Here is a 19,906-nt window from a genome sequence, read left to right on the forward strand (position 1 = left end):
AGTTGCATGGTCTGAAGGACTCCAGGGCCACGCTTCGCTCCCAGGGCTTTACACGTCCCAGTTTTCCAGGCTTCAGTCACGGCCCCAGGCACAGCAGCAGCCAAGGCCTCTACCAAGGTCTTTTCAACCCCATAGGAATAGGGATAGGATTAGGGGGTTTAGAAGAAGAAATCAGCCCCGTAGCTCATCCTCAGCTCCCTATCAGGGGCGCCCCAGAAGATCAGGCAACCAGAGGAAGCAATTTTGATGGTGCACTCGAGGGTGGCTTCCCGCCTGCTCTCCTGGATCTGCCCCGCTCTTTCCTAAACAGGGTAAGGCCCTTCTATCCGGAATGGGCAAAAATCACTTTGGACTGTTGGGTCCTTGAGAGAAACTGCAGGGCATAGCCCCCTGAGACTACATCTACTCCCCCTTCGTCCCTCTTCAGGGACCCCTCTCACGAGCAACTCCTCTTGCAGGAGGTGGATGCCCTCCTCAACCTGGGAGCGGTGGAAATTCCCTCAAAGCAGAAGGGGGGGAAGGGGCTCTATTCGAGGTAGTTCCTCATCCCCAAGGCGAAGGGGGTCTGAGACCCATATTAGACCTGCGTCGTCTAAACAAATATGTCAGATGACTCAGGTTTCGCATGGTCTCCCTAGCCTTCATAATCCCTTCCTTGGATCCAGGGGACTGGTTATACCACCCTCCATCTCAAGGACGCATACTTTCATGTGTCTATCCTCCCCAGCCACAGGCGTTTCTCCGTTTCACAGTGGCTGGCTCACACTACCAGTTTACAGCCCTACTCTTTGGCTCCAAGGGTGTTCACCAAGTGCATGGCGGTAGTGGCTGCCCACCTGAGATGAAAGGGTGTGCAAATTTTTCCTTACCTAGATGATTGGCTGATATGGGGCAGGTCCAAGTCCCAAGTGCAGGAGCGCGTGACCCTCACTTGCTCCATGTGCAGCAGGCTGGGACTACTCATAAACGAGCAGAAGTCCACACTAACCCCAGTGCAACGCATAGAATTCGTTGGGGCCACCCTGGGCATCTCCCAGGCCAGAGCCTTCCTGCCTTAGCCACATTTCGAGGCGATGGTCTCTATTATCTCCCAGCTGCACCGATGCCCCACGACAACAGAGCTTCATTTATGCTATCACTTTATCTACAGACTATAGTTGTTACCTTGACAGCAGACCAGATGATGCACTGTTTTCTCAGTGCATAACTCTACTGCAGTGGGATTGAAGAGAGGAAAGTTATTCCAGAAAAATGCAGTTTGAATGCCACTTTTTATTGTTGCTTTCATTATTTAACTTGTCCTTAGTTTTTAAGTACTCTTAATATTGCTTTCATTTCTAAACTAACAAACTTCACGCTGTATTGCTTGTCTGTTTTGGTCTTGTTTTGCCTTTCAGGTTTTCTGTGGTAAATACTGCATTTAATATACAATAACAAAGATGTGAAAGTGGTCAATTGGTCATAGTTACATTTCACTTGGAAAACTCTGTCCTGTGTTTATAAATATCGTCTTGAGGAAGTCGGATACCATTCAGATATGTATGGGTTCTATTTAAATAATTGCTGGTGGTCGTCCTTCAAAGGAAGAGGCCAATAAATTATTATGGGACAAACCCTGGAGCTGGAATGGTTAGAAGTGCCCTTATATCTAACTTGATGGTGAACCTGGAAACATGAATTACTGATTTGCAGATCTGACAGGGGGAGGACAGAAAAAAAGATTAAATATCCATATGTGTTTAAAAATTGTTTCTACTGCTGTGTGCCATCAGGAATAACTTCAATATTCTGATTAGTTCTTGTGGTGGGTAACTGCGGACATATCTAGAGTTTAACAGAATAAGTTTCTTAGCGTTATTAGCTTTATCTTTGACATCGTTCTGACAATGTGAAATTTCTAATTTTATAATAGTAATGGAAAGATGTGTCAGAGTTGCTGGCAGTTATAAACTTTTGACTATAAAAACAGCATTTTGTGAGTGGCAGTGGGATTAACATCACAGCTTCTGTGGGTTTTAGTATCTAGACGAATAATACCCATGACTGTTCTCAGGCTCAGTTTAAAATTCCCCATTTTTCTGTCCCCTTTCTGCCACCATTAAAAATAAATATTTTTAAGTTCCTTGTGCAAGGGGCTCTTCATCCCAAGCTTCTCTGATTGTCGTTGTTGCCATCTTCAGTCTCAGTAAGTGAATTGGTGGTGGTTCCAGCTTTTATCAAGGGCAGGTTAATCCATATCCCTGCACAAGTGAGCCTTGTTCTTTTCATAGGTCAAGAGGTTGGGAGCTCTTGAGCAGGCAGGGACACTAGGAAAATCTCTTATGCCCTAAAATCAAATCTTGCTCATTACATAAAATAGGCCTTCCTTTTTACCTTTGACCTGACTTATCCCAGTCCCTCTTTGGACTTGATTTTTTTGTTTGGTTGATTGTTTTCCTGGCACTGCTTGCAGGTATTTGGGATCAGGGATAGTTCCAGTTTTTTCAAAATAAGTTACTAGATTTAGGTCTTGGACAGTAAAGTTGAACTTCACCTGTCAGCTGACATCATGATCAAGATTCTTGTGTCTGCCAAGTGACTGAATACTCATGGCTAGCTTGACATTTAAGTGGTCTGACAACTGAAGTTGATTCTGGTGACCAGGTGTGCTGCAAATAACTGCAAGGCTATAACATTGCACCAGAGGCTGGCTAGTATGAAGGTGCAGAGCGCAGGGGACAGAGCACTGCCTATTCTACATGATGACTACATTGTGGAATTGCCAGCTACTGGAAGAGTGGAAATTAAGACGACCAATTAAATTTGTTTGACTGGCCCAATTGGAGTTCTTGTCTGCATTGTGCTTAAAAATCCACATTCCACAAGCAACCAAATTTGAGTCTAGCCCCTGAATATAACTAGAGCATAAGTGTCTCTCACTTCAGCAGCCTTTGACAGTGTATTGAGTGTGGGTGCAAAATGGTCTTTTTCAGCTCAAAGTGAAATTATTACAGAATGTGAGCTAGTCTTTTTAAAGCACAGTGTAAAAGGGCCTGAATTGTTTAGCAAACCTTCTAAATTACTTCTTTTTCAGCTCTTGTCTTTTCAAAAAGACATTGAAAAAACATTGTGACAAAATTCATTTTTATTTATTTGCTAACTTTGATCTAATCTTCCTGGTAAAATTTGTTAATTTTACATTAATACGTAAATTTGCGGAGGAGTAAAACTTTTCTTTGCAATGTTCCAGCCATACTAGCAGCAATATCGTTAGCTGAAACCATTTTTAAGATTTGTTTTTTGCCTCACAGTGTGGTCAGTTTTGCAATATATACCAGGATTTACTATGTCTACCACATGATGGTTTCAGTCAACATGCAATTATGAAAGCTTACACAGCTGTGCCCCACCTACATCCCTAATCTAGTGTCTTTGTACACTGCATCCTACTCTCTCTCCTGACTATTGCATCCTCTCCAAGCTCACAGTTCCAGTCCTTTTAAATTAATTGGTGTTTATATGGAGCTTTGAAAATGTAAAGGCCAACATAAATGCCATATATTGTTGTACCATGCCAGCTTGTATGCTTTATGCATCCTTCCAATTAACATTTGTCAATTGTCTTCCAACTCATTCAGGTCACTCCAAAAATCCACCTATACCACCAGGCTAATTGATTTCCTGATTGATACCTCTGTTAAATTCATATAGATGCATTGCAATTAATTTCATAAGCTTTTCAGGAGAGGGGCCTTCTTTAATGGAGATGATGGATGTTTGGTTTATAATTCTGAGTAGAGAGAGAAGTGGAAAAGAGCATGAAGGTGATTCCTTTTGGTTTGTGATATTCTACTGGAGAGGATATTGCATTCCCACCAACCAACAGTGATCAACAGAGGGGAAAGAAGGGTGCTATTTTCCTGTGTTTACTTAGTACTGGTTGAATAGTTTCCTTAAAACCATATAAGAGGAGTCATGATGGGACTAGGTTTTCTCACAAAGACTGTACATTTTTTGTAAGTACAACTAGTAAATGTGTCTGAACTTGTGTGAGCTGCTTTTTCTTAACCTGGTCTTCAAATTTATTTTGAACTGCTAAATACAAGCTTACGCACCTGATTGTTTAAACAGTCTTAAGACAGCTAGTACTTTTTAAAATTCAGTTTCCCAATATAAAGGTTGACTGATGTAAATAACTTGGTCATTAAGACTTTAAATTGGCAATTCCTTATGATTTAAAAATCTTTAATATGTCAAATGCCATGATTAAAGGGAATCTGTTAATGATCTGCAGGATAACTGCTACTATTTGTTAACTTGTTGTTTAACTGCTAACTGTGTAAAAATGTTTTATACTTTATTAATGTTATTTTTTCCTTCTCTTAAGAATGTTAAACTGTCAGCTGAAGTAGAACCATTTATTCCTCAGAAGAAGGGTCCTGATACACTTATGATATCTATGGCTCTCCCTAATGACAGTGGAGGTGTTAGTGGAGTGGAACCAACCCCTATTCCCAGCTACCTGATTACTTGCTACCCATTTGTACAGGAAAACCAGGCCAACAGGTAATTTGTGGTTGTGATCCTATATGGAAAAAGACACTCACTTTTAAATAAGAGTTTGAATTTCCCTTCTGTCAAAGATGTGCATGGAATCAAGAAAGTGGCCATATGAACACTAATTTTATATAATTATTGGAAGCTTGAGAACTTCGTGGGTGAGGATAGAGTTTCTTTGACCCTGCGTAACGTCCTCCCCATTTTTCTCCTTTAATCCCCTCCATTCTTAGATTCCTTGTTCTGTCTGTCTCTTGCCTTGGTCAAAGAGGGCTGGCCACAGAGCCTTCCAGAGCCAGTCAAACGAGCTGTCTCTCATTTGCACCCTGCCACCTCTAAAACAAGGTACTAAGAGAAAGAGTCTAACCTGGATCCCTGAGTGGTAGAACAGTGTGCTGATTACAGTCTGAGGCCTGCCCATAACTAACTTTATTTGCACAGTGCATGTGCAAGACAGCATGATAAAATAAACAGCATGGGAAGGGATTAGAAACTGTGAAACTCTTATTCTAGTACCACCTCTGCCATTTGCTGGTTTTGTAGTGCTGAAGACCCTTATCTTCATATCTGTGTTCCTAGATAGGATGGGAATAATGCTTTCCTACTTCATAGGAATGTTACAAGGCTTAGTCAATGTCTATATAGCACCTTGACACATTTATAAGAATTGCTAAAAATACTTGACGTGCGTGGGCCTTTTGAAAATCTCGCTCCTGCTATTATGTCAGCGGGACCCATGGGATCCCAGTCCTGCTGCAGAGCTCTGCACTAGTCCAATGCATGGCTCTACCTAAAAGCCCTTCTCCTAGGAACTGGCTTGTGCACATTTACACAGTTGCCATGTTTTTTTACTCTTATCTTCCCTCCTCTTTGTAACACACATCTGCAGTTTTCCATCTTCCTCATACAGTGATCTCCCTAGTCCTATGGAGAGGAGGGGAATTGAGTTCATAGTTCCTGTAGGGCTCTCTTGATTGGACTCGGCAGAAGAGAATGGGGGGTGGGGGAAGCCACTTGCACTTGCTCTCAGTGCTTCAAGGAATAGGGAACTAACTTGAGTGGTAGGTGTCTGTCTGCAGGTGGGCTCTCAAAGTCTGCATTAGGGAACCTAGGAGCCTGAGACAAATTGTGTGCTGATGGCTTGTTTTCTCTTGTCTACCAAAAATGATTTGTCCTGGGTAAGTAGGTAAATGTAAGATTTACAGACGGACATGGTAGCAATGGTTCAATTTACCTGTTATTTCCAAGTATTTAATCCACTTTCATTTTCTGTTGTGTTGAAATAATTTGAACTACAATATAAACAAACCATAAATGTATCAGTGCCTCTAATTTGAAAGTTTATTACCAGCTCTCTGTGTTGTGGTGAAGATAATTTTTTTCTTGACAAATCAGCGAGAGTTCTGTGGCACCTTAAAGACTAACAAGTTTATTTGGGCATAAGCTTTTGTGGGCAGAAACTCACTTCGTCAGATGCATCTTGACATTTTTCTTGACAATTATTTTATCATACCAAGATGTTGTTAGTTTCTTCTGGCCTATTTTTAATTGTGTAGTAAAACATTGACATAAATTATTTTGCTTCATAAAATACAAATCTTTAGGTTGAACAATTTTGTTTACCACAGTATCCTGTGTATTTTGTACAGTATCCTTGAATGCAGTTGGAATTACATATTTCAGTCATGCTCTCAAAATACATGTTATCTCACCCTAGGACTTTTTAACATTTGAATTAAGATCTTGAAAGCTAAGAGTTCATGAAGCAGTTTGCACTAATTCCTTTTTCAGAGTAAAGGAGTAAGTTACTAATAAACTCACTCCAGTTATTTATAACTATTCTGCAGTTTTTATTCTTTTTCTTTTTTGTTTTTTGTTTTACAGACAATTCCCATTATATAATAATGACATCAGATGGCAGCAGCCAAACCCGAGTCCTGCAGGACCATACCTTGCTTATCCTATTATATCTGCTCAACCACCTGTTTCTACAGAGTATACGTATTACCAATTTATGCCAGCACCATGTGCTCAAGTCATGGGTTTCTATCATCCTTTTCCGACACCCTACTCTGCACCCTTTCAAACAGCAAGTGCTGTAAATACAGTTACAACAGAATGCGCTGAACGTCCAAACCAGCCAGGCCAAGTCTTTCCATTACCCAGACAACGAAGCAAAAGCAGTAACAGGGGACCAGTTGTGCAAAAAGTAAGTGGTGTTGATGAGCCCTAATTAACAGAGCAAATAATAGAATCATGTGAAAATATCTTTGCACAAAAAACCCTACTCCTTTGTCCTATATGTTCTTCTTCAACAGCATAGGAAAAGTATGTATAACAAGACTTTTCTCTGCCCTTCGTTTATTCTGAAGTAGTATAATTGCATACAGTGATGCTTTAATTTTGCACCGTTAGTGTTTCAAAGGACTTAACAAGATCATCCTACTGTGATTATTATACTATAAGATCCTAGATAGAATATCTGAGTGGGAAATAGCCAATAGTTATTTCATTGGAAGTTGTTGACTACCACCTTGGCTTTCTTCCTCTCTGCCTCTTGGATATTGCATAAGTAATTTTAAAATGGTAGGTCAGTGGTTTTCAACCTTTTCTCATGTGTGGACCCCTAAAAAATTTCGAGTGGAGGCGTGGACCCTTTTGGGAATCTTAAACATAGTGTGCAGAGGGCCCCAGGTTGAAAACCGCTGCAGTAGGAGACTTGTCATGCCACATGCACTATGCTGTTTACACTCAACAGCATTTCTGAGTTTTTGATTGGAATACATTTCAGGTACTGTATGTGCTATTATATTGGTTATATTGAAGTAGAAGAAATCCATTAATATGTTGCACTTAGCTAAAAGACATTCTACTTGTGTAGTTATTTGCTTTTGTAGAAATACTATTATACATTAATTTGCAATGACAGTCTCTTCTTTTCCTACCGCCCTTTTCCCCAATATTTGAGTCTAGCATTAGTTGCTTAGGTAACAGTTTCTAAAACTTGTTGGCTTACAGTATAATGTAGTATTTGTAGTTCCTGAAAACAAGCAGCACAGAAGATATTTGAAAACTTCTTCAAACTGATAGATTTTTTTCTTTAGTTTTTCATGCTAGAATGTGAGCCAAAATAGGTATTTCCCCTGTGAACTACTAGAGACCATTACCCGTAATCTCGTTTTCAGACAGGTGACTTCTATAAAGAATCTTTTAGAATTTTATGAAAATTGTAAGAGCATTAACCAAAGCAATTTTTAACTGTCATTTGTCATATGTTTCATGTATACATTTGACTAATCTTTTAAAACAGCAATTACAGTTACAGACACACATAAAAAGCAAAAGGGCTCCAGTGAAAAGTGTAGCTACCCAAAAAGAGACCAGTGCATCAGGCCCTGAGAACAGATCAAAAATTGTGCTGTTGGTTGATGCATCTCAGCAAACAGGTAAGATGTTGTCTTTTTTGTGTTTCCTAACTAATCAGAACTGCAGCTACCATATGTTTTGATCAAGTCAGATCATGAGTTGGAGGTTGGACCTACAAGATGTCTAATGGAGACCTTCCAGTACCAAAGAGGTGCTGTAGAAAACATGCAGTTGATTTCATTAGGTGGCATTCTTTACTCTCTCAGAACTTGGTGCCACATCATAGCACTTCTGCTAGACACACACAACTACTCCTAGTTATTAAAGGCTCCTTAACTCATTTTGGAAAAGAAGTATTGGGACATACTACTAATGGCCTGACTAACTTTGACTTGGAATCTTGTCTGCCTACCTAATTTCTCTAGTAATTTTAATTTGTATGGTATGGTTGCTTTCTGCCCTAAAGTTTTGTAGTATTGTCTCTGAACTGCTGTCACATTTCATCCCAAAAATGACTGCCATCAATGGCAGTTGTGATCCCTGTAGAACAAATTATGATTATCTGAAGGTCTCAGAGGTGAGAAAGGGTATCCAAAACTTTTACATGATCAAGGGCACTGGTTCTGCAGACTTTGAAGTCTGCACTTGCATATCAATTTATAGACTGCCAGGTGGGTTCTCTAGGACGAAGTTCTGCTGAGCTGGATGGACATGGAGACTCCAACTTAGCAATCTTTATTGGCTGAAACTTATAGTTGTTAACACTTCGGGTTGAAAAGACACTCTCAGGACTTGTGAGAAAAAGATGAAGTCGCTATTTAGAAAAACTACAATTTGTGGGGGGTTTTATGAACATAAAATCTCCCCTCGTTTCTCACCTGCTCACTCAAACTTCTCCATTGTGTGCATTTAATTTGTTATAAGGCTGCTAATGAATGGTAGGCTGCAGACACTGATTATTTTACTTTTAGTTTAAGATAAGAATCATGTTTTTAGAAATGCTGGTAAATTTTTGGGTGTGGGCTCTGGAAACTTTTTTATAAACAATGAAAGGAACTTTCCAAATAGCTGAAAGGTAGGTAGGGTGTGTCCTGTGTGTGTCAGACTTGTGGCAAGATTGACAGTTGGGCTCCAGATATATTTATGGTGGAGACTAGTTGTCAGTATGTTTAAAATTGTGAATCTCTAAATACTCTATACAGCATGTAATGCGATAATAGGGTGGGTCTGATTGATCAGCCTGAAACTTCAGTTAGTTATATGACTTAATCAGATAAAATCCCGAGGCTGGCTACAGAGAAATAGTTGTTAAACAAGAACTCCTAATTGCATGAAAGTAAGCTTAAACTTTTCTAAGATTTGGCAGGCATGTATTAAAACTGGAGCTTAACATTTTACCTAATACTTCCTATTATAGTCTTCCTTACCATTGGTGTTTTGAAGGGAAACAGTCAACACAAGTTCAAAAAATGACCTACCTTTAAAAATTTTATTTTTCAAAAGTCTTACGATCTGGCTGTCTAGGGGCCTATGTGAAATCAGTGGTAATCTGTTTGGTTTCTAATGATTATAACACTTACACAATAATTAGGACTCTTGTTAGCAATTGGAGCAGATATCCCTACTGGATTAATGTTAAGGCACTCTGGGAAGCAGTGTGGGGCAATTGCATTTCTAGTGTCTTCGCTCTACCTGTTCTTTGGTAAACTTCTAGTGGCATCAAGAGTACTAAAATTCACTGGTTTGGGAGAATGATGAATACATTCCAAGAGCGGTCTTCAAAACTTTTTTTTTTTTTTTTTAAAGACTAGATATAAGAGCAGGTCTGAAAACCACACAGTGCATTGGGTTTCGTATAGAAAAAAAATATTGTAAGGTTTTCTCCATAAATTCAGCTTTATCTTCTGGAATGTTTCTTCTCACTGTGCTTGTCTGTTCCACTTCTGCATTTAAAGCAGTAGTTGCAAGAATCCAGCTGTATGAATATTCAGAGACCCAGAATGCAAATTATTGAGAATTTCGTCATGACAATCTACATGGTATTACCTAATTCCTTTCTTTTGAAGATTCTTATTGCTGGCAACAAATCCCATTTGTTGGCAAACCCCATTGCCAAAAAGAGGTTGCATCTTGAGCAAGGGGTTGGTTAGTACAACACAGGTTGATCTGGTAATAGCAGCAAGATCCAGTTTTCAGACTTACTTCATCCAGCACTGGCAGTACATTTCTCTTTACTAGTTTGAAAATGTTATCTTGTGCTAAGATGTTTTTTCAGTAGCTTTTGTTTTTTCATTGCAAATGCTAATGTATGATCAATAATTTTTTTCAGCTTTCCAACAGCTGCTATAAACATAATTTTACTTTTTGTCTTACAGATTTTCCTTCAGATATAGCTAATAAGTCACTTTCTGAGAGCTCTAGTACAATGCTATGGAAATCAAAAGGCAGGCGAAGACGAGCATCTCATCCTGCTGCAGAATCCTCTAGTGAACAAGGGGCCAGTGAAGCTGATATTGACAGTGATAGTGGTTACTGCAGTCCCAAACATAGCAACAATCAGGCTGCTGCTGCCATGACTTCAAAAAATACAGATTCTGGTGCAATGAATGTAGGTAAACATTTGTGAAGTGCCAAGACTGCTGTTGGATGCTACAATAATAAAAATATTTACTAAAATGTTCTTTCTTCTTTTTCAGAGTGTAGAACCATCAATAAATGCAGGTATAGATATTTTTTTTAACTTGTAAAGAAAATCTTGAAGCTGTAACATTTGCTGTGTCATGTTTTATCTTTATTACGAATTGGTAGGAATATTCCTGTGTTCTTCCTATATCAGTTAGCATAGCCACTACCCTATGCTCCTTCAAATCCCTTCTCAAAACCAATCTGTGACTCCCATAGTCAATTGCTCAATGATAATGAATAGGCAGGTGGCTTGGTAATGACTCATTAATAGCACTTGTCCCTATCTAAAGGAAAAAAAGTTGAGACTTTCAGATGATATTCCAAGTTAAGAATACATGCAATCTTGTTTCACACTTGTCCTCCAGTTTCCTTTCCCGTTATTTTCTACCTTACCTGTTCTATTGCATTGCTATTTTGAACATAAACTATGTGGGGCACAGAACAAGGAGGTTTTTATCTTGATCAGTAGTGCTCAAAACTCCTGTGATACTAATAAAAAATAACTGTAGAGGAACTGTACTAAATTCAGCCCCAAAATCAGTGGGCAGAAAAGACAATTCAAGTAGCCACCACTTGTGACTGGCTGTAGTTGTCCATAATATGCAACTATTCTAATAAACCCACTATTACATTAGATGTTTACCAAGATAATCAAATTTAGTATTAGCACTTGAGTGCCTGTTGGCTGAACTCTGTTTTCAAAAACAGTTTTTTACCAAATTCTATAAATCATAGGTATGGATCTGAATTTTTGGCAGAGAAGAAACTGTGGCAAGATTCACATCACGGTATTTTACTTGGTGTGATCTTTTACTTTAAAGTGACAAATGTTCTTTGGTGTATACAATCAGAATAATACAACTTCTGCTATACTCATTGAAAGAAAAGTCATAGATATTACTTAAAACTTTTGTTTCTTTCAGCTGGCATAAGTTGGACTAATATAAATTCCCAGGCAACTCAGAAAAAACCTTGGATAGAAAAAACTCAGACATTTTCCAGAGGTGGAAGACCAGCTGAACAGAGAAGTAGTTCACAGGTACCTTTTAATGTTTTAAAATTAAAACACATTCATCTCTTGTAAATAGTAACTCTCAAATTATTAAGAATGCTTACTTTATGTTCAATGTGCTAAAATGGAGTGGAAGTGGAAAGCAAAATTATATAGTGATTAAATTACTCTATGCGTTCTATTTATTGCCTTCATACTTTGACTTCAATTACACATTTGGCAATGTTCTGCCTATAATCTCCAGTTAAGGAGGGTTATTTTATTTTGGGTATGTTGACAGCATGTGAAATGGACAGACTTCTGTAGAGAGCACAATTTAATAATACCTGTACCTTCATGGACCGATATCTGCAATGCTAATTAGTATCCCAAACAAAGATAAGAAAGGTACAAAACAACAAGTTAAGGAATAGACTGGTGGGTTGGATCTTGGATGATGTATAAAGTGCTTTCTAACTTGTAAGCAACTATACTATAAATGCAAGTGGTCTTGGGGTGTATCTTTGAAGTGCATCTTCTGTGCAATGTAAACATGCTGCGAGACAAGAATTGCTTCTCAGAACAAGGACATGTATGTCTCCTTTTTCATATTGTACTGTTTTGCCTTTAGATAATACGTTTGGCTAGGTTTGATTAATTAGGCTCTTTCAACATTTGTCATAATGAACCAAAAGTGTAATCAATCAATTGGCTATACAATTAATCAATAACTTAATCTTTATGTGTGTGAAAACTGATACTATAGAAGTGCCCCATAATCTTCTAGGAATACAGCAGTTCTCAATTGTTCTTATCTTTTCTGGTAACTTGAGCTCTGAAAACTGATGTTTTTCTGGTCACAATTTTACATGGACTGGTGCTTTCGGGTGTTCTGGGAGAGGAGAAAGAGAACTGTCTTTCTTTTAATCCAACAGACATTTCACAGTTACTTTTATTTAATACTATAGACAAGTGCCAAATTAAAGCAACATTTGTACAGGGAGCTATAAGATACATCTCACTTTGCCAGCCAAGCTCATTGCGACTGACTGAGGAGTTGCTCCTGGAACAGCTTCTGCCCTTTCTTCCACCAAGAGGGCAGATTTAATTCACACACAGGTCCATTACCAGTGAGAATGGCATGCTGTCTTTTTAGCCAGCCCCCTCCCATGCCTGGTACTATGCTGAACTTCAGCCTTATAAATGGAGTTTAAAGAGTTTTTATTCCAATGTAACCCAGTTCCTGGTGCATTTTCCACTCCAGGGACCTCAGTGCACAATCATGCCATTGTAAGCTACCTGCGAATATAGCCCTTTCCGCACATAGAGTGGCTTGTGGGATTGGTTTGCTAAGAGGTGGGAGAGGTCCCAATAAAATAATTTTTGAGGGAGGAGGGGGGGGTTGGTCCAATCATGGTCAGTTAAGAGAAGGATGAGGATCCTCCTTTAATTCTGAGAAGTCACCACCTATATTTATCCCCTCTTAATTCCCTCTGAAAGGGCCCTGTTAGCAGATTCTTCCTCCAATTTGGAGATTGGGTAAGGAGCTGTTTTTGAGATGGATACGATGCTCTTAATTTTAAAAAATGTGCAGGGATTTTGTACGTGTTCAGCATGCCATTATCACATTTTGTTCCTGGAGGAAAATGCTTTTTCTTTGCTGCTCTTTAAAACTTTACCAACTTCAAGATAAAACTCTGAAGTCAGCAGTGGATTTGCATCTCTGCTGCCAAAGTTCACAGTATCACCACTCTTGTTTTACTAGCTCATCAGGAACAGTGTATAGTGTTGCATATATGTAGATGTTAGGTCACAATGGCTCCTTCAACTTTAATTTTGTAATTGCATCAGTTCAGTAATTATTCAGTGGTGGAACCAGCCTTAGTATTTTGCAGAGGACAAGGAAAACAGCACCTTGTCTCATATGATAATACCTCTGTGTCTAGCCTGAGCAGCTGTATTGTGGGGTGGGGGACATGTCAAGGAAAATACATTCAGTTGGAGCATTTGGTTTCTGTATTCAAAACTAGTTTAGCAAGTAAAAGGTCTACAAAAAGAGTGAAAGCTAAGCTTCTTCCTTACAGTTCTGGGTCTTCAATATAAGAGGAGGAGCCCATAGAAGACCACAACTGTGGTCTTTTAAATCCCTGATGCCTGTCCTGTTCACTGGTGCCCAGGTATTGAAAGGAGTGGAAGATCAGATTATTTCATTATCTCACATCACATATTTTGTAATACTCAGGGTAAATATGAAGAGTTTAAAGCAGAACTTTGAATTTCCTTGATTCTGTTACCATGTGTAACTAATTGCATATGTATGAGAAGCAGATAATGAATTAATTATATCTCCTTGCAAATGTAAATATAGAATTTGTAAAGGTTTAGTTTATTCCATAAAAGTTGTTCTAGGAAATGTACATTGCAGATACATATTAGGTATGTAGGTGTTGCTGAAATTAATTGATTTGTGATCTTTATTTACTCATGTTAACAATTCAGTTTACTAATATTTTAAAGGGATGCTGTCTAGTCATAACAGTAACAAAGTTCCCAAGACTGCTTATAAAAAAAAAAAAATTTGTTAAGTTTTGGTTCGTAAACTTTATCCTGTTATTTGCAACCCGAACACTGACTGCAAAGAGATCAGTCAATTTGACTTTCTTTCAGGCATTAGTGTAACATTTCAGAGAAGGATGAAATGCAAAATGTAAACAATCAGCCTTACTGATAAAATAAAAATTAGAATATAAATATTCCAAAGAATTTTTAATCTAGGCTACCACCTATAGTATATGTATATAATTATAAACTGTGCCTTTCAATCAAATGTGTTCATTTAAAAAGTAAAACCCCACACATCCCACAGGTAATGTAGCTTATTTTGTAAAAATCAATTTTAACCTGAGTTGTCTTTTTACCATTAGTATAATTGAGCAGTTAACATAAATGCATTGCAGATCTAAACCACTTTTAATTCTAAAACACTAATAACTCTTTCCTTGTTTTGTTAGTCTGGTTTCAGATGTAGGGAGCATAGCACATCTTCAGAAAGAAGGCAAAAGTTGCAGAAGCGACATGAGAAACCTTTAACCACAAGCCAATCAAGCAAAACAGAACAAAGTCCCGAACGCTTGTACTTTGAGGTATTATTTGTGTTCATATCAGTGTTAGAATTCCAATACAAGGCCTAATAAAAATGTTGAATTGGTGATAGTTACCTCATGACATCTCTTCTTGCTGAAAACTAATTCTAAAGTTAGTCAATAAAATACACTGATTTCTCACAATACTATATGTATTGCCTCTGAAATTTAGGTCTAATGTGTACTTTCTGATTTTCAAATAATTTATATTACATTCAGTTAAATTTTGCAATTAGTGTGGTAGATTTATAGCTTACTTTTTGCAGCTATTTTTATAGAATTTAAAAGGCATTTATATTCAATGCTTTTCTCTAATATTGCAGGGATTTTGTGAACTTAATGTACTACTCAAAACATGTACAGTACTTTGAAAGCTGTTTCTAAAATACAGTTAATATAACAACTTTTAAAGCATCCATTTGTATATTATTTCACAAATTAGTACAGTTTGATTAATATTTTTACCACTAGGTAGAAACTCTGGATATATTCACTTCCAGCCTTTGCCATTCAAGTTAATGCTCTTGGTCTTTTGGTGTGGGTGGGGTTTTTAAGCAAGTTGTAGGTCACTGTGACTTTTAATCCCCAACCCTTCATTTAGGATGAAGATGAATTTCCAGAGTTAAATAGTGACAGTGGAAGTGGCAAAGGTGGTAATATTCAGCAAAAATTTTCACCAAAAGTAGTAAGTAAAGACTTTTTTTTATTTCTGTGAAACCTATTTTTAAGGTGAAGACAATTTCTAATGTGTGTTATCTAAATTTGCATTCTCTGTTTGCATGAATCTGTCTAGTCTATTGCAGTATTTACAAGGTGACAGTGGTAGAATTTTTTAAAAAGCATTTTTACAACACAAATTACTATAGACTTTGTTGTGAAAATGCCTTTCGAATGACCTTTTAACTAAAATAGCAATGTGAGGGAAAAGTGTATTGTTGAGAACCCAAGACTTGGATTTTTTCCCCCATTACTGTTTTATAGCAATAGAGGAACCGCAGATGAATGGAATACATATTTATATAAAAAATGAGTTGGTGGGAGAGAAAATTCATTGGTAGGTCACACAAAAAACAAAAGTTAATAATACTGTTGAGTGGAACAGTGTGGAAACAAAAAGAGTCCTGAGAGAAATAAAGCTGGTATTGATTATTTCTAGAAGTTCACTATTAAAAAAAAAAACCAACTGTAAAAAACCAATCATTTTAAAATAATTTGAAGTACACATTCTTAAGTATCATCAGTTTTCAAGAATGGAGCTTTTCCTCTGGTGCAGAGGCAACTTTCTCTGTTTGGTTCAAAAGATGACCTACCTTTAGACTGTCAATTTGGTGCAGATTTTTTTTTTTTTTAAATCCGCAAAAATGTTACTTTAAAACTTCAACTGTTTTGTAGAATCCCAAGTAAACACTAAGTTTTGACTTTGGTTACAGCAGAAATTCAGTTAAAGAAAAACTGTTTAATTTAAAGAATCTGCTGTTGTCCTTGATGAGCTGATAATTCTACTATAATTGTTCTAATATTATGTTTATATTGACTTCTCTGGGGGTGTATATCAACACTCACTGAACTCATAAACCCAGTCATTACTTACCTATTAAGTCCTCAATTTTGACCACCTCGACATCCAGTCAGTGTTATATAAACTGAATGTTTTAATGGAACTCTTTCCACTGTGGTCACGAACTTAAAGTATAATAGTTTAGTTTAACAAATACCAAATGTTCTGAAGGGGAAACGAAGTCAGCAGTTAAATAAATGTATTGGACTCTGAAACCATTATGAAGTTGAAATTTGCATGAGAACTCTCAGTATTGATCTCTGATTACTGATTCATTTGCTGTTTTCTGCAAAATCATGTATCTAGAATTGTTTGCATGGCCATCAGCTATTGGTAGAAAGTCAAATCCAGTGTGTCTGGGAATTTGCTAAATAGCTCATGCTGAAAAAGAAATCCCTGAAGTAGTAATTAGGATGGAAAACATGTAACATGTCTCTTCCAGTAGAAAGATTAAGTACTCTGCAAAACTAATTTAGCTTTATTCTCATACATAGTTTACTTATGTGATAGGTAATATATCTGCTAAATAATATATCTTTACCTTTACATATGCTTTTGCTACTGTCTCAGATAAGTAATTCTGTTTCTATTGTAACAGCTTGTTTATACTCTTTCTTCTACAACCTTAGCTGGATGATTTACCTGAAAATTCTCCAATCAGTATAGTCCAAACTCCAATTCCTATTACAACCTCTGTACCCAAACGTGCAAAAAGTCAAAAGAAGAAAGCCTTGGCAGCAGCACTTGCCACTGCTCAAGAATATTCAGAAATAAGCATGGAGCAGAGGAAACTCCAGGTATATTACATTTTCAAGTAGCAATAGGTAGGGGAGGAATAACCATCATCAGACAGCATTCCTGCATGTACTATTCTAGTAATGATGTCTGTTTAAAATAGGTGCTCTCTTCTACTCATCATTGACAAATAGACATAAAGGAGAACTGTGTTTTATGTTCATTTTGTAGGAGGCTTTATCAAAAGCAGCTGGGAAAAAGAGTAAAACTCCTGTGCAGCTGGATTTAGGGGACATGTTAGCAGCTCTTGAGAAACAGCAACAGGCAATGAAAGCCCGTCAGCTCACCAATACCAGGCCCCTCTCATACACAGGTAGTTCCATCTAACTTTACTGTTCCATAGCTTGTCTTTTAAGAACATAAGATGAAAATCTGATCATTCTAAATCTAGCTAACATTTTCTCCAATGACATTTACATTTCTGCAAAGTTATGGCTATTTTGAATGAGACTCAAAATACAATATTTTTAAAACTTAATTAAATTGCAGTTTCTTAATCTACATGTTTCTTAACTGAACAGTGGCATAGCTACAGGTGGGTCTGGGTGGACCATGGCCCATCCAGTTTGAAAGCAGGTCCACCCAGTCAGAGTTTAAGCAATTCATCCTGCGTTTTTATCAGCCTCCGTTTCGCTTGTGACACAAGGATTGTGCCCACTTGTGTCAACCACAGGCCCTGCCAAAAAATCAGTTCTGGGTATGCCTCTGGACTATGCCACCACAATTCTTAAAGATTCGATAGCAAATTACTGTAATGGACTTTTGTGTTAGAAATTAAGACAAACACTTATTTATTTGCTGTTCTGTAAAGTTCTGTGAATCACCCCTGGGAAATAAATGAACAAAATGCAGTCTTTGTATTCCCTAATTTGCAAAGAAACTTCCAGTCATTCATACTGACTAGCAAGGTTGTATCAAACACAGTGATGTGAAGAACTTTGATGTAGGCTGATGGTTGTCTTCATTTTAAAATGTGGAGGTTTTTTTGGCCTATTGCTATACAGAAATATCTTGTTTTCTTCCAAAGAATGTCAGTTAAATTCTACCTTTCTTCTTAATCTGTTATATTATTATAACTAATAGAAATATTTACAGATTATATATCCATCTCTAGACAAATGAAATTTACATGTAATTTGAGAGAAACTTCCTCTTACTCTTAAGTGATCTATGATGCATAGCCTTTTTTATTTCCTTGTGGAATGAGCAGTCAACTTCCTAGAACGTGAGGCTAAATTCAAGAAACATGTAAATCTGGAAGCATCAATATTTGGTGATTATAATTTTCCTGTTGTGATCTTCCCCTTCTCTTCTACCCCCTTCCTACGCCCCAAAAGGAAAGAAAATGTACTTTGTGAAAGAATTCATTATTTTGAAAGTGCAGGGCTTTCTTTTACTAAGACTATCTTTCTTGCCTATATTTAGTTAGCAGTGCTGCTCCTTTTCATACCAAAGAATCTACCAACAGAAAGTCATTAATTAAAGGACAGCCGTCTGTGGGTTGTCTTAATCCTTTGGACTCAACTGCTCCAAAAGTAAAAAGAGGAAAAGAGAGAGAAATTTCCAAACTGAAACGCCCTACTGCACTTAAAAAGGTAAACCATGCAACTGTTTTGGGACTGACTTGAGCCAAGTTTCAAGATTAAGAAATAACAATGACTAACAGTTATCTTAATAATGTTTTAGCTGTGGTCTAGTAGGATTGGGAATCGTGAAATCCTGACTTGATACCCCCTGATCTTTAGGACAGCTGGGGGACTGACTTGAAGTGTTCTAAATTACACTTAAAGGCACAGTTCTCTAGCAGCTTTTGCATGCTTTTGACATACCCTTAGAACAGACTGAGCACTAAGTTGTGTGTGTGGTAGAAGAGGAAACAGAAGCAAGTGATGTATAGCTGGATACTGACTGTCAAGGGAGTGCAAAGAGAATGCAACAGGGTTAAGAATCTAATCCATATTTTTCATTATTTATTATAGTATTGGCATCTGTCATTGATATTTTATCGTTAGCCTTTATTTTTGATACAGTGAATAACCGTATTGTCTCATTGTTTTGTATTGTGCTTTTTGATGCTTTTCAAAAATTTTCCCAGAAGAACCTGTAAGATTCTATTGTAATTTTATTACATTCTTGTATCAGATGTGTTTACAAGAGTGAGGTGGGTAGTGGTGGCAGAAATGAAAGTTCTTCACCAAATAGAAGTTTGAAAAACTGTTTGGAAGTATTTTAAACAAAAGCTATGAAAAACCCTTCCTGTAGCACTACTATTCTAAAAATACTCTGGTATTGTTTATGCCTTATTTGCAACCACTAAGATGAAGACTGCCATTTCTCATCCATCAAACAGATTTAAAATGTGTTTGTTTCACTTTCAGAATTATATGAACAAAAAGTCTCTAAAACAGACTTGATAAGTTTTTCCTTTTTTTGTGTGAGGGAAGCTTCTCCCCTCATTGTAGCAATCTGTAATACTTACAGGTTTCTAATTGATTGAAAACTAATACCTTATTCCTAGATTATTTTGAAAGAGAGAGAAGAAAAGAAAGGGCGCTTATCTGCAGATCATAGTCTTCTGGGATCTGATGAGCAGAAAGAGGTGCATGTAAGTTTGACTGCTGACCAGTCTCAGGAGTTAACCTCTCAAGAAGGTAAAAGTCTTCTATTGTTTTAGGTTTTGTTTTGTTTTGTTTTTTAAATTGAATGTTTTAAATTGAGGTGTCTATAATCTTGATTGCTTTTATTTTTAACATGTAACAAAGTCTGTTGCCATTAGCTTGTTAAACATGGTATGATCAGCTATTTTCCTTATGGAAGAATGGAAATTAGATG

The 19,906-nt window shown here is 37.4% G+C and overlaps 1 protein-coding gene across 2 annotated transcripts in view; it reads left to right on the plus strand.

Moving 5' to 3' along the window:
* The window catches only part of SECISBP2L (SECIS binding protein 2 like), a 43,552-nt gene that overhangs the window by 10,561 nt on the left and 13,085 nt on the right, over positions 1-19,906 (plus strand). Inside the window, exons 2-13 of one of the 2 annotated variants that reach the window (XM_067555795.1) lie at positions 4,367-4,545; positions 6,421-6,745; positions 7,847-7,982; positions 10,278-10,510; positions 10,599-10,623; positions 11,511-11,626; positions 14,590-14,721; positions 15,323-15,406; positions 16,909-17,076; positions 17,246-17,387; positions 18,500-18,669; positions 19,593-19,725. In XM_067555795.1, the coding sequence (XP_067411896.1) occupies positions 4,367-4,545; positions 6,421-6,745; positions 7,847-7,982; positions 10,278-10,510; positions 10,599-10,623; positions 11,511-11,626; positions 14,590-14,721; positions 15,323-15,406; positions 16,909-17,076; positions 17,246-17,387; positions 18,500-18,669; positions 19,593-19,725 (1,843 nt within the window). Of the gene's footprint in view, positions 1-4,342; positions 4,546-6,420; positions 6,746-7,846; positions 7,983-10,277; positions 10,511-10,598; positions 10,624-11,510; positions 11,627-14,589; positions 14,722-15,322; positions 15,407-16,908; positions 17,077-17,245; positions 17,388-18,499; positions 18,670-19,592; positions 19,726-19,906 lie in introns of those variants that run through there. The other variant, XM_067555796.1, reaches the window with a different exon arrangement.

Source organism: Emydura macquarii, unplaced genomic scaffold (assembly GCF_026122565.2).
Source record: "Emydura macquarii macquarii isolate MOO-44397 ecotype Brisbane River unplaced genomic scaffold, CSIRO-AGI_Emac_v2 contig_1644, whole genome shotgun sequence".
Lineage (NCBI taxonomy): Eukaryota > Metazoa > Chordata > Testudines > Chelidae > Emydura > Emydura macquarii.